We start from the raw sequence: 15837 nt of genomic DNA, 5'->3' as shown, positions 1-15837 counted from the left end.
AGGGAAATGCAAATCAAAACAACTTTGAGATATCATCTTACACCTGTCAGAATGGCTAAAATCAAAAACACCAATGATAGCCTTTGCTGGAAAGGCTGTAGAGGAAGGGGTACCCTCATCCATTGCTGGTGGGAATGCAATCTTGTGCAACCACTTTGGAAATCAGTGTTTTGGTTTCTCAGGAAATTCGGGATCAACCTATCCCTAGGCCCAGCAATACCACTCTTGGGAATATACCCAAGAGATGCCCTATCATATGACAAAAGCATTTGTGCAACTATGTTCATAGCAGTATAATTTGTAATAGCCAGAACCTGGAAACAACCTAGATGCCCTTCAATGGAAGAATGGATAAAGAAAGTGTGGAATAGATACACATTAGAGTACTACACTGCGGTAAAAAACAATGACTTCTTTAGGTTTTCACTTGTAAGAACAAAACTGAGTAAACTGAGTTCAATTCCAAATACTATGAAAAATCAGATAGCCACATCCGCTTAGCTCCTGGACATCTATATTGGACCTAACTATCCAGGTCCTGTAGGCTACCTGTGCAAGGAGGTAGACCAGATAGCTGCCAACTCATGACAGTATTTTACAGAGTCTTGAGGTTTCTAGAAGATACCATGGAAGGCAGCAGTCCCGGGAACCTATCCTGTGGTAGACTTGAGTGTCTCTGAGTTCCCTCTGTGTGTTGGAACCTGAGCAGGGATTCTTTTAGTCAGGTGGCTATATGCATGAGGAGCTTTAGAGGCACACGAAGGCAAACCAGGCAGCTCCTTGTCTCATCCCATTTTCCTTGATGTATTTCAGCACAGTGCCCCATACCTGTGGCACTCTTCCTAGTGCTAACTGACCCCTGTCTCTGCAGTTTAGAGAATCCTGGTCTTTCTAGGATATACAGCCTCTCTCCCCATTCCTAATAATACCACCAATCTTGGATTCTTCCATTCCATCTTGGGACCTATTTTTGCTCAATCCTATCCCTGACTTAACTATGACAACAGGAGATGGAGAAAAAAATTCCAAAAAATGGAGGTTTAATAGGGCAGATACAAAATATTCATTGGAGTTTTGAAGTGAAGATGAAGAAAAAAAAAAGGCTCAAAGGGATCAAAAGACAGACATAGCCCAAGGGTTGTAATCGGTGGCATATGCGCCTCATGCTGTGCAACTGGAGCCACGTGTGGCCCTGAGATTTGCTGTGCATTTTCAGGTCATTTTCCCCCCCCCCCCTTCTTCCAGGCTCTAACATTGGTGCAGAGACTTGAGCTACATTCTTCCACTTAATGAGCTTGGTCTAATTTAGTAAAAATCTTTTTAATAAAGTCTGTGTTCAAGTTATTCTCCATCCCTTGGGTTTCTGCTTCTGAAAAAAAAAGGAAGGCACACACCAGCATAGAGTGCTCTCTATCCAGACAGCATTCCCCAAGGAGTCTGTATGAAACTTCCTTCTCACAGGATGCCCCTTCTAAAGGGAGACCAAGGTCAAATTTAGGAAACAGCACAAACTACCCCTGGTTCTAGGCCCCATATTTGCATTGCATACATGCACTGGGCACTGTGTTGAGCACCTTAGGTGGGCTCCCCTATGGGCATCTCAACAGCATGTGACAAGAGCATCATCTAGACCCCACTCTGTACCATGTCAGGGGCATAGAACCTGGATCTGAATGCAGATACATACCACCAGTATGAGATCACCACAGCCAAAGAGCACTAGAGGCTGCTGGAATCTGAGGCAAATCTGTTGCCAGATGTCCTTGACATTATCTCAGAGTTCTGACAACACCAGCCAAGACCTAAAGATAATAGCTTCAGACCCACCAGCATCAGGCTGCAGCAGGAAAAGGCTAGGCCTGGAGTTTTGGAGGGAGTAGAGGGGAACGCTAGACCTCACTGCCACTGTTCATCAACTCCGGGTCTTTGAAGACAGCTCTGCCACTCAGACTCTCAATTTCTTTGTCTGGGGAATGAAATCAATATTCCGGATGATGCATGAGTGACCTTCTGACTCCATAAATTTAGAGCCTCAATTCAGGGATCTGACTTTTGGGGTCATCCCTAAATCTTATGTTTTGTTCTCTACAGTATCATATAAATATTTGCTATGAAAGCAAGAGAAATGGTACCCTTATATTTTTTTTAAGAAAAAGAGGGTTAAGAAAGCTTGATGAAAATGTGTCACGGCCAGCCACGATGACAGATCATTTTTCTTTGCAAGTCACCTGCACCTTATAGCAACGTGAACCCCCTTTGAGGTTATATGCACGTAGCTTTAAAGCTGCAGCCTGTGAGGGTCTATTACACACTTCACTTCGTCTTTGCATTCCAGGGGTATCTCCATCACCAAAATGAGGGAAAAAGAGAAAGCAAGATTTCAGACAGTCTGCCCATTTACATTGCTCAAAATTGATAGTTGACCATCCGTGAAATTGCATTCATTGAGGGGCATCCCCATCTACAAGCCTTGCAAAGAGCAAGCAAAAGAAAGCACAGCCTCCACTCTTTCCCATGTATTTCTTAGACTAAATAGCAGGAGGAAAGATAGCGGGAAAGACAGTAGCTTTCTGAATACCTTTGTATAAGATGGAGACTTGGTGTGTCTACGTTACAGAGGTCTCTGGCTTTAAATTTCTCTTAGAGCTGCATTTATCGTGAGCAGACCCCACCTCTCAGAAGACAGACAGGCAGTGGGTGATGGATATGCAGCTTTTCATTCACATTAAATGTTCTGCTTCAGAATAGGAACGCTGCATCAGATCATGCATGCAAAATAACACTGTCCTTTATATGGGTTGGCGCTTGGTTCCCAGTTGCCAGGCAGGTGCAAAAACATCAGAGAACTCAAGTTCCTTATGTAAAGTGGTGGATTATTTGCATAAACATAACAAATACCTTCCTGTAGTCTTCAAAGTGTCTACAGATTATTTATAAGACCTAATGTGGTAGAAATGGTCTGTAATGGTTCTTATTGCTTAGAGACAAATGCCAAGAAAAGGACGTATCTATGTTTAGTATATTTAGATGTTTTCAGTCTGTATTTCGTTAAATCAGTGGTTGGGAAACCACTGAGGGGCCACTGTTTGCCTGGTTTCTAAAGCAACTGGGATTCCCAGTCCTCTTCATCCCAGCTGCTGGCAATTGCCACCGAAGTCAGTGTCCACAAAAGCTACAAAACTGGGTATCCACTGCCAGCACCGCATCGCTCCCAACCTGTCCCCTGCCAGTAAGTCCACTTTCAACTTTTTCAGCCACATCTGATTAGATGGTGTGCAGGAAGAAGGTTGGATCAAGTCTGAATCTTAATGTTCCTTGTTCCTGGCCATGTGGCCTTGGGAAAGGTATCAAAACCTGTACATTTATTTTGTTAAAAGAGTTGTCCGTGTATCAGATCAGACTAGCAATTCACAAAGATGAAATGGTTCCTTCCACACCCATCTTGGTTTCATTTCAAGCTTCATTCCATGTGAGTGAGAGAGGTTTTACCTCCTCAAATTTGGCATTTTTCCATTTCCTTGGGTAATGGTGGGTTGATCAGGGAGGTGAGGATGCATATTATGGGGTAATATGGGTCCAGTCACCTTTCCATGTGGTTATCCATTGAAATGATGCTTATCTACCTCTTGGTCCTCAGTCACTAATGACCCCTTAGGATTGACTGCTGTCTTGGCACTTCCTTTCCTCCATGGGCTACATCAATACTTGTGGTGTTTTTCATGTTCTCTGTGCAGGTCCATCTATGTACAATCTACTTAGTGCCATGCAAATATCACACATCCTGCCAGGGGCTCAGTCCTGGAAGCAGCTGTAGGTGATTTCATCCTGTGAATTATTCTCCCATTTCCTCAACCTCCCTCGTCTGCTAGAAACCAGATTCTCTTCCTCTCTACCTCCTGAAGGTGGACTTGCTGTCAGGTCTTCTTTGTCCTTTGAAAGGTTTCTGCTTCTGAAGCCCACGCTTGGACCTCTTCTGTGGCCATACCTGTGGCAAGGCTAGACATGTGCATAAATGGAAGTGAGATGAGAGAAATACCCAATAAAAATATAAAGCACAGGGCTTCAGATCTCCTAGATGCCCTCATCTTTAAGGATTAATGAAATAGTATAAGAAAGAACTGGAAGCCGGGCGGTGGTGGCGCACGCCTTTAATCCCAGCACTTGGGAGGCAGAGGCAGGCGGATCTCTGTGAGTTCGAGACCAGCCTGGTCTACAGAGCTAGTTCCGGGACAGGCTCCAAAACCACAGAGAAACCCTGTCTCGAAAAAAAAAAAAAAAAAAAAAAAAAAAAAAAAAAAAAAAAACAAAGAAAGAACTTGATTCATTTTAAGGGCCTCTTGGTCGCTATTTTTTCCTCTGACCTAGTAAACAGGTTGTTTAGAAATGCATCATGTGCTGCCTTAGAACCCTCAGATTATCTTAGCAATCTAATTCTTATATTTTAATTTACCTTAGTAGCTCTCTCCACTTACTATAAACTCCCGAAGACCCTACTCCACAGCCTACAGTTACAGGAACCTAATATAAAACCTAATATAAAACAGGAAATGTTTTTGAAATGTTTATCTAGTCTAAGGACTCCAAAATGATGTCTGGAAACAAAGTTTTGATATTTTGTACTTTTAAAATGATTCATGACAAAGTTTATTTTGAATTTTGACAGAGGAGCTGTGTGTCCCATGTAGACACCTTCAATATTAAAAAGAAAAAATTTCAGTGTATCTATTATTTTTGATATCTTATATCACATCTAATACTGGGTAAAATGTGCTTCAAATTTTATGTGTGTCTCCCATTGCAAAATGCTAACTAAATTTCACTCCTAGAGACTTCTGATTCATAAACATAGTACAGAATAGACCTTGGATTCTTAAGTTGAAATACAGAACATGGTACCTTGGCATCCAAGCCTGTCACAGATATTGACCTTTGAGATGGAGCCTCTGAGTGAGATGATGAGGTGGGATAGATGATAGATAGGTGGAGTACTCAGATTTTAGGGATATACACTTTACAACTTCAAGCCTAAGTTTTATTGTATGTGAGTGCCTATATAATGAATGCCTTTCTCCCAGGGCGGTTATGAAGATTCAAGGAGATTATGTATGTTAAGATTGCACATGGTGTTGGATACACAGGTCACACCTAGTCAGTGATACTCATTGACTCTACTGATCAAAGGTTAGAGACAAGGCAGGAAATAGATGGCCATTTGGATAGCATCTCCATCATTTTTGCTCAAGCCTTCATCCTCTTTTCTGTAGGTTAAAAAAATCAATTCACAAGATTATAAGTCAGACATTTTATTGCTATGACAAATACTAAAAATAAATAAATAAATGTGAAAATATAATCCTTATGTGCCAAAGTATTTATCTTGGCTCATGACTCCAGAGCCTCCAGCCCTGACCTGCCTGCCCCATTGTTTCTGGGCCATGGTAAGAGAGACCACCCTGGAAGAAGGGTGAGGAGGAGCAGAGCTGTTCCTAAGACATCCAGGGAACAGAGAGAGTGACCTGCATCTTCCAAAGAGGCCTCACCCTGTATGCTTCTGTGGCTTCCCCACAGTTTGAATAGTTTGAATCCCTCAGTGAAGGAGGTCAATGATTTGGTCAGAGCCCGCATCATTCAACCACCTTCTAAAAGCCCAACCTCCAAACATGTAGGACCCACTCTTTAATATGGGAGCCTTTTGGTTGGGTCACTTCACATCCAAGCCATAACACTAAGGCATGAACATGCAAATTTTTATGGAGCAGCATCAAGAACAGGAAACCTCAAACTGTCCTCCCATAGCCAGGTCCTTTGCAAGCCATTCACCAAAGTCCCATCTATTTGGAATTCCCTGGGAACCAAGCACTAAGAATGACTTGTTTTGCTTTCAAAGCAAAGAATCCTTATGCATCAAGGAAACAACCTATGAGACAAAATGGTTTAACGCATAAAGACAAATGGTTCCTATAGCAGAGAATATCCCAAAACACAGTGACGGGAAAGCCCACTGGAGTCCTCCTTGCTCCCATGTGACTCTTCTCGCTCTGCCCTACGTTCTACATCGCCCTCATCACTCCTAGGCTAATGACAAGATGGCTTATGCAGTGTGGGTTTATTATATAAAGACAACAAGAGCTAATTGAAAACCTCCTGAGAGTGAAATAGAAGCTGTTATGTGTAAGCTACTAGTCATCTTTTCCATGGTGGTAGCCGAAATTTGGTCCCATGCATCTTCTTGGGTCTATAATTATGGCTTATTGAATTCCAGGTACTGATTGGCTTCATCTTCTTCCTTGGCCCCAGACCCACCCCCTGAATCCATCACTGGGGCAATAATGGTGTGATAAAATTTGCTTAGACTCTTTCCCTGGAGCTTGCACCCATGCCCAAAGCCTCAGGCCTGTCTTAGCAAGAAGGAAAGGGCGAGAGAGCCACAGTGCCCATGATGACTCTGGTGGCATGCAGCACATCCTCCTCTTCAATCCGACAGGCAATTATAAAGCATCTGTTGTATGCCAGGCAGACTACAGCATGCCAGGAGGACACAAGAGGCTAAGTGTTCTTGAGAAGAATAAATGAGTCAACTTATGCACAGTGCCTGGTGCAACCCTCAGCCCCTAATACTTACTTGCTCAGTATTGTCTTCATTAAAATGAATAATGCATGAGTGATCTTTGCTATCCAGGAAAGAGAGGCTTAAACTAATAAATTATAGCAACTTGCGACGAGCAAGCCTGCGGGTAGCATCAAGGAGAGAGATCGCATAAGGAGCATGCAAAAGGCCCAATCTGGAGAAGCTCACAGCTCAATGCTTCTTAACCTTGGCTTCACATCTGCTTTACCCAAGATGCCAAAAAAAAAAAAAAAACAAAACCTCCCCATACCATTAAATCAAAATCTCCAGGGTATCACACCAAGGCCCAGGCACCAGTTTATCTTTTTAAAGATTCCCGGAGGATTAAAACTTGTAGGCAAAGTGGATGATAACAATTTAGGCTACCGAGGATAGCATCTGCGTGTATCACTAGTGTAACAATTCACTAGTAATTCCACATGAAAGCCGTAGAACCAACTAAAGTGATCCAGGCCCTACACCTAGAGCACAGTGGGTCTCAGGACAGGGACAGGGTTTGAGGGACAGGGACTCAGTAAGGTGTGAGGAGACAACAGTGACAGGGAATGAAAGAGACCTTTGAAAGACTGTGAAATTTGCCTAACCTGGGTGACAGGGAGGTCGGGATGGGGTGAGCAAATGTAAGAGCGATGGAACAGGCATGAGGGAGAACCCAGGCCAGGCCAGAGAACCACACAATAGGTAATCAGGAGAGGTTCAATCAGCAGCACCTAAGGAGTTCCAATAGGAACGTCTACTACCCATAAGGCTTTGCTGGTACACCTGGCTCACCAAAGAGCAACAAGAGTGCTCCATGGCCACTTAGCTGGAAAGCTGCCCTTTGGGGAGCTGGGAAAGCTATTTACAGGGGTGCCCAGCCTATTCTCAAGCCTCGGACAACATAAAGCACAGAAGCTTCCAGAGCTGCTGTGCTGAGACAGCCTACTAACGCTAGGGGGCACTAATGTGTCCTACGAGTCATGGAGGCTCAAAGAGTTTTCATTCAAAACCTCTCCTGGGAACGATCAAGATGGGACTCAGTCTCCATCCGTCTTCTCTCCTCTCCACATTCTGTTTGTTCTCTGAACAAAAAGCCAAGCAAGACCTGGGTTAGATCTGTCCATGCAGTCCATCCAAAGATGGTGGAGGGGGACTGGGATTAGTAAAGAGGCTAGGGAAGGCTGTCTGGGTGAGGTGGGTTATAAGAGAAGCCTGGCTTAGAAAACAGCAGGGGAGATGGGCGTGGCTCCTGATGAAGCTGCATCTTGAGTACTTTGAACCTTGCATGGGCATGGTAGCAGACCCCAGCTCCCACAGTGCTCAGCCCCTGCACACACAAACACACATTGGCTTGTTTCTGTCCCTTAGAATTAAAGAACACACAGACAGTATGAGTGACCTTGGTTCCTGGTGCTTCCTACCTAGTCTCCTCAAGGCAGATGACAATATTTCTTGCTCTTACAGGAGGCGAAGTAGCCAAACCACGGTTTGCACAGTTTTTCCATGGCAGCCTCGCCAGCCTCACGATCCGTCCTGGAAAAATGGAAAGCCAGAAGGTGATTTCTTGTCTGCAAGCCTGCAAAGAAGGGCTGGATATTAATTCCTTGGAAAGCCTCGGGCAAGGAATAAAGGTAAGGAAGGCAATGATACCACCTCTGATAAGATACCGATTTAGGAGTAGAAAGTTACCCAATACCTGAGCATGCCAGGAACTAATTGTTTCCCGAGAAGCCTCCAAGAAATGAAACCTCAGTTAAGGTATGATCACACTTTGCCAGAGACCAGTTAATGGCCATGACTTCCAGGACGGACTTCTGCCGCCAGCTCCTGAAACTTCTAGATCTAGAATAGACAGTAGACACTGTTTGTGTCTTCCTGGAGGGGGGCATGAAACTTCATCTGTCTGCAGATTGTTTGTTACTTTGCTATTCATTTGCCTAAAGGCGCTAAAGTGGCATGCAGGAATACATTTCAGAAACATAAAATGTAAACAAAGAATTAGGAGTCTGAAACACAAATGAGACAGGAGAGAGACGACAGACGTGAGGTAGAATTGGAAAGCAGATATGACAGTCACTAGGTCTTACTTTGTTAAAGTAAAGCCAGCTCCCCTTCAAGCAATATCTAGAAATCACAAGAAAGATGAAAATGTGTGGTTTTTATTGCCTATGTAAAACCAAAATATGCAAGTGATTCATCAAATCAGAGCTGTGTTCTTAGAAAAGCATCTCTCAGAAGGCAGGCGAGAGACAGCTGTGGCCCCAGCAAGCTTTTCTTGGACAGGTAAGGTTACCTTCTGGTCTCACCTAGATATAAGAGGCTCTAGCTGGTCCTGGACACCTGAATTCTGAATAAAAAGCAGGGTCAGTCCCATTGAAGACCCTGATGAATCATGGCAGGCCCCAATGTGAGAAAGTGTGTCCCTAGCTCTTTTCTGGAAGTCAGGATGGCCTACCCTCTGTGTCCTGAAGACCAGGAAAGCTCCTGGAGTGCCCAGAAGCCATAGTAGTTCCCCTTGGCTATTTCCCAAGGGAAAGTGATAATAGCCGAGAATCTCTACTTGATGTCCATCTGTCTCCAGTCTATCATGGGCCTGCTTTGTCATATACCATGGGCCTGGTAGCCAGGGACTCACTTTCCAGCAGAACCTACTTCTAACGTAACAAGGGTCTAATGCTTGAGGACTCTGGCCCTGGATTTGCAAGCAGGGCCTGCTGGTCTGAGCACCTGTGACATTCATTAAAATGTGATCACTTCAGTAAACATATCATGTTACTGTTATGGGCATGGTTCTACCATACAAAGGTGGATGATCTCAGCTTGTTGTCTTTAGATACTTCAGTAGCTCTAACCGTCAATAAACCTGTTTGGGTACCACTACATTGACAGTGAGCACTGACATTCCCCAAGGACTCTAAGAGGCAGACATTGCTTGTTCAAATGCTTTCTGGCCATCCCTCTTTGTGATATCCCTTCCCATTGATAAAAGTACTGTGTTGTTCTGATATTGAGAACTGAAGGATAAAGGATGCTCAAGAAACATCCTGAAGTTAGTGATGGGCTGATCCAGAATCTGAATCTAGGCAGCCCCACACCATAGCTTCAGATTCAGGGTGAATGGCCTTCAGGGAAGGCTCCCCAGAGGAGGGGAAGCCTGAGGAGAATGTGTAAGATCAGGTAGGAGTCCTCCCAGTAAATGAAGGGAAATAGCGAGCATACACTCCAAGACCATCTGGGAATTTGAGCGGTAGCAAAGGAGCATCGCAGAAACGCACAGGAAGCTCGGGGCCGGTGTTGTAAGCGCCCAAATAGTAGCACAAAAGTGGGACCAAGGAGCTAGATGAAGACCATATCATGGACTCCTAGATACATTTAGATGTATTTTATTTCCTGTCAACTACGAGGAGCCATTGAAGGCTCAAATAAGAGAATAATCTTGGCCTGCAGGGTTTACGATCCCTACCCTAGACACTGGGTCAGAAGGGGAAGACAGAATACAGAAAGCATGGTTAGGCAGGATTGAATTCCCAGATACTGTTTACCAACCATGGCTTTGACACACACAAGCTCATACACACATGTTAATCGCATGTCCCAGGGAAAGCTGATCTGATTAGCATGTGTTATTTCCTTGGCATATTGTCCACACAGTGCTACAGAGATCTAGCCTCCAACCCTCTCTTTTTCACACTCCGACTCACTGCCTGCCTATAAATGCAGCCTCTTCCTTGAACTATCCCTAAGGGCCACCATTGCAGAGTTCCAGGCTTGATGGAGAAAAAAAAAAAAAAAAAAAAAAACAAAGATGCTAGACTTAACAGCCAGGCATTTATAAATTAAGAACCAAAGTGATTTCTAATGAGTAGTCATAGCCTGTGGAAAGAAAAAGTGCTAAGCTAAGTGTCACACAAATAGAGGGGTCTAGGGGAGGCCGTTTGGCATCCCACCGGCTCATACCCAAGTCACTACAAATGGTCCTTTCCCATCCCTAAGGCCTGACTTGAGAGAGCACGAGGTCTGTGAGAGAAGTTAATAAGACGCTCAGTTTACAGAGCGCTCACTGGGGGCTATTTTATGTTCATTGTCTCTACCCCTCAAAACAAATTAAAGATTATGACCTCATTTCAAAAGCAGGGGGACTGGGGCTTAGGGACTTGTCCAAAGTAAGTCCTTGCCTCTTTCCTCCACACCAGCAACTCTGATTAAAAGACGGCCTTGGCCATTATTAAAACTAACTTCCTTCAGACCCTGCATGTCTCCTGCCCATCATTGCTGAATGACTACCATTTGGTTTGCCAGTGACTAGCCATGTGCTATGTGATTGACTTATAAAGAAGCAAGACATCACTTGCTGAAGGGACTTCTCCATGGATATGGTCTAGCTTTTTGTTCAGCTTATCTTCCTGTGGATTGTGCATATTTGTGGATACTTCTCGAGGATATTTCAATCTCCACAGGGTTTTGGTGTTTGTTGCCTTGTGCACATGCAAGATACCACTGAATAGTCACATTCTGGAAGAGTATCCTGTTGTAATAGGAGCAGCGGGGCTGCGTCCCCAGCACCCCAGCCGCCTGCTAGCTTATGCCCCGAAATAATTACATGGACACTGTATTCTTTTAAACACTGCTTGACCCATTATATCTAGCCTCTTCTCAGCTAACTCTCGCACCTGGACTAGCCCATTTCTAATAATGTTTGTAGCACCCCAAGGTGCGCTTACCGGGAAGATTCTAGCCCACGTCCATCCTGGGTCGGAGCTTCATCGCATGTGCCCAGGAGAGGGGAGCATGGCATCTGCTCCAGAGAGCAGAGCTGTCGAGTCTGAGCTCACTTCCTCTTCCTCCCAGCATTCTGTTCTGTTTACTCCACCCACCTATGTTTTAACCTATGAGAGCCAAGCAGTTTCTTTATTATAATTAACCAATGACCTTCCTCCATCATTATCCTGTTCTGATTTTCACAGCACCATCTTTGCCACCCTCACCTTCACAGTGTGGGAGAGCATGAAAGAATAGTGACCTTAGCGCCAGACACTCCTATGTTCTCAGCACCAGTATTTTTATTATTTATTTATTTATTTATTTATTTATTTACTCCCTTGGTGACCTTGGCAAGATATTTCAACACCCAAAACCCCATCCCCCAAGTACAAAAGGAATTAGTACTATGTATCTTTTAGCAATATAGATAATATATATATTATCTATATTGTATAGATATGTATAGATATGTATCTTTTAGCAATATAGATAATACATTTCTGTAGCAAACCTAATAGGTTCTCGGCAAATCACAGGTCCTTTTGAGGCACAGGAGACCTTTCTGCTGATTTATTTATGTATCTGGAGGAGGATGCATGCCATGATACTCATGCGGAAGTCAGAGGACAACTTACAGGATCCAGTTTTCCTCTTCTGCCATGTGGGTCTCAGGGATGACAATTCAAATTGTCAGGCTTGGTGGCAAAGGCCTTTACCCTCTGAGCCATTTGGTTCAGATGAAAGAGGATTGCAGGTGGTAGTTGGCCAGGGAATGGCAAAGTGCCCACAAGCCATAGCCAACCTGATGCTGAGGCAAGGGAGCTCAAGTCTTGGATAGGAATTTTATTGATAGTCCAGCCTGCAAGGAAACTGAAAAAACCAGGTGAGTGTCTGGGAGAAGTGGCCGTTCTGGAAGGTTATCTTTCTATCATCTTCCTGGCTTACTATGATTATAACACAGATTCCCAAGGAACTATGGGCTTTGTTTGCCACTATGATTGTGCCAGTACAAACATGTTTACCACATTACTACAGACATATCCCTAGAACATGAAATACTGCAGCTAGAAAAATATGAGAACCTATGAAGACTTTTATTGATCCTGCAAGAACTATATTGGCCACTGGGCCAGTGTCCATCTTCATGCTCTGTGGTTAGAAGGATGTTCTCGGGACTGAACTGGGTATTAACTGGAAATTCAACCCATTGGCCAGCCTGTGCTTTTGCTAGGATTCAATGGAGACCTGTGCTCTGTCAATTGTCAAGAAATGCTATCAGGTCATTCTTCTCTAACAATGTGTCTCAACCTGTGGGCCATGACCCCTTTGGGTCTTTCACAGGGGTCACCTATGACCATTGGAAAACACAGATATTTACATTACGATTCATAACAGTAGTAAAATTACGTTTATGAAGTAGCAACAATAATTATTTGATGGTTGGGGCTCACCACAACATTAGGACCCTTTAATGGGTCACAGCATCAGAACAGTTGATAACCACTGCTCTCCACAAACCTCTCGATCTTCCTATTCAGTCTTATGCCAGGCTCAAACCTCAGCCCTCTCTGTAGTGCTAACCATCTTCTCTGTACGATTGCCACTCTAGATCCTGTGGAAAAGCTGAGGTAAACTAGTAACCAGGCCCTTGAGGGTCTCACACAGACAGCGGCAGTGCCACAAGACTTCACTATAGCACCCGTGGCACCGTGCAGAGGAGCAGGCCAGAATTCTCAGTAGTGTTTGTGGAAGGATAACCTTAAATCTTCTCAGATCTAAAATGGATGACTCATAAACATGTTTCAGATCTGTACAGGACCCACTGGTGTGTGGTGGCTTCAGAGATGAGCATCCTGAGTGGAAGACACATCCGTACATAGAGACACACACAGTGATTAGCTGTGTAATGGTGGTTTGAGGCCAATCCCAGTGGCTGGCTGTGGAATAGTGGTTAGAGACATATCCAATGGCTGGCTGTGGAATATCTACCTGGGACGTCCTGAATCTAAAGCAGGGAAGCTATGCTCATGGACAGAGGTCACAACTCAGAGGGACCCTACCCAGGACTTTGAAGGGACAGGGAAGAGTTAGACCATGGGGAAGGAAAGGCAACAAAGGCACAGTGGTCTCACCAGCAAAGACTCAACAAAGGTAGACTTACTACAGCACTGGCATTCCTATATTGAATGCTTTGTAAATACTAGAAAGGTGGGCATCTTTAATCTACTGTTCTGAAATACAAAATTTCATAAGCACTGATATGAAACATGTGAAAAGTTGCAGCTAGTCTCCTGTGATAGATCACAGTCAAACCACAGGCACATAAAAAATATTACATACAATTACCTGAAGACTGAATATATATGGTATATATGAACCATAAGTGAATTTTATGTAAGATTTAGGCTCCAGCCCTAAAACACCTCATTACATCTATGTGCAAATATTTCACATCTAAACAAAGCATCCCAAACACTTCTGGCCCCAAGTATCTCATTTGCAGTATACTCATCCTGTATGTTATCTCATTTAAACTTGTGGTCTCTCAGCTATGCTGCATAAGAGAAGAATCATGACTGGGAAGGGCTGACTTCATCCCCCAGACAGGTTGACCTATGGTGGTAGTAACTCCACAGTTCAGTGGACTGGACACATAGAAGTGTTTTCCTCTTACATAAGTAGAGGGGATGAGGTAGAGTAACTAGGTAGAGGCTGAAGGTCATCGAAGTGGAGGGGACAGACTAGAGAACGGCATAGGGCAATTCCCTGCCCTGGTCCAGGACATCCAACCTCCTTTCTCCTTTGTCTCATTGGTCAGGTGTGGTCACATGACCTTAAAACACATGGCACAAGGGAGGTAGGAATTGCTATTTCTACAGTTCTTAGGAAAGGGAGAGAGCAGAGTTTGGTGCTGTGATGATGAGCTCTGCTGAAAAGGACTAGAAGATCCCGTGGGGAGTGACAGGAGATGGTGCTGAGTAAATGGAGGCTTGAGGAACCATTCAGTCATCGGTCTAACAGGAACCATTCATTTGTCCATCTAACAGTCCTCAGATCACTGGAGCTAGCTTCTGGGATCATGGATCAGTAGGGTCCCTGTGATCAGTAAACAAAGCCCTCATTAGTATACCCTGTAACCATGCTACTATTTTGTAAGTGTTATCAGGAAGAAAAAGTATACAATCCCATTGAAACCCAAATGAAGACAGCTAGGTGCTTCAAGGAGTAGGCAGAAATAAAAGGCTTATATAGTAACTAAAGGAAACAAAGGAAGACCCATCAGTTGACTAGGACCATGCCAGTGACTCCCTACAATGACACATTCATCCCCAAACACAGAACAAGAGTATTGCTGTAAAGACGTTTTGGTCAGATCAGGGTAAAGTAAACAGATATTCTTCTTAAACCCATGAAAATATACATTCAACTTCCCATGTAGTAAGAGAAATATGAAATAAAACCAGAGAAAGTTGGCATTGTCACCTGTCTGTCTGACTGAGTTCCCAAAGACTAAGAGCATAGAAATAGATGGGCTTAGAGAAGAGATACTTACATTCTGCTGTGAGGTGTGTGTGTGTGTGTGTGTGTGTGTGTGTGTGTGTGTGTGTGTGTGTGTTTTGATAATTCAAGCTATCAGAAATTTGCCAGCATGGACAAGGAGCATGTACTACTCCCTAGTGAGGTGGAGACCACAACTCCCTCATCATCTTCCTATGTTCTGGGGATGACCAAGGGGGCCTTAGTGGCTTCTTTGCGGAGTTGCAGTTTTCTGAGCGCCATGCCTATCATTGACCATCTTTCCTGTGATGCCCACTTCTGTCTTCCAGTATCACTTCAACCCTTCACAGTCCGTCCTCGTGATGGAAGGTGATGACATTGGGAACATCAACCGAGCCCTCCAGAAGGTGTCCTACATCAACTCCAGGCAGTTCCCAACAGCAGGGGTTCGGCGCCTCAGACTCTCTTCCAAAGTCCAGTGAGTGACAGCCAAGCAGCCTAGGCCCAGCGCTGAGGCTGAGACAGTGGTCCGTTGGGAATGTTCCTTTGCAGGCAGGGCTTCTCTTACCCCACTTTCCTCAACTCTGCTGTCCACGGGAAGATGCTTCAGGGACCTGTGATCTCCTTTTGCTTTCTTAAGGAAAACATTAGGTAGTGTCACCAATTCTGAAGGCGGATCGAATTAATACAGGCCAATTGGTATAATATAAAAGCAACTTTAATATAAATAGCACACTCACACAACCAAAGTTCCCGCGATGCCCAGAAACAGGAAACAAGAAGGGGTTACCAGCGTCTGTGCACCCCAACTTATAAACATTTGCCCGAGGCCGTCCCGCCCCCAAAGGGTGGGCTCTCTCTACATCTCCCCTTTTTTGTCTAAATAAGACAGAACTAAACTAACTACAACTATAAACAATAATAACAAATAATAAATGTAACAAACAATATTGAGAACAAAAGTTTTACCA

General features: G+C 44.1%; 1 protein-coding gene across 2 annotated transcripts in view; it reads left to right on the top strand.

Moving 5' to 3' along the window:
- Clstn2 (calsyntenin 2) overlaps nucleotides 1-15837 on the top strand; it is a 572791-nt gene that overhangs the window by 535309 nt on the left and 21645 nt on the right. For both annotated transcript variants that reach the window (XM_026789022.1, XM_013353582.2), the window contains exons 10-11: nucleotides 8072-8238; nucleotides 15196-15344. In XM_026789022.1, coding sequence (XP_026644823.1) covers nucleotides 8072-8238; nucleotides 15196-15344 — 316 coding nt within the window. The remainder of the gene's footprint in view (nucleotides 1-8071; nucleotides 8239-15195; nucleotides 15345-15837) is intronic.

This window comes from Microtus ochrogaster, unplaced genomic scaffold (genome assembly GCF_000317375.1).
Source record: "Microtus ochrogaster isolate Prairie Vole_2 unplaced genomic scaffold, MicOch1.0 UNK12, whole genome shotgun sequence".
NCBI lineage: Eukaryota > Metazoa > Chordata > Mammalia > Rodentia > Cricetidae > Microtus > Microtus ochrogaster.
This window is presented reverse-complemented; position numbering and strand designations above follow the sequence as displayed.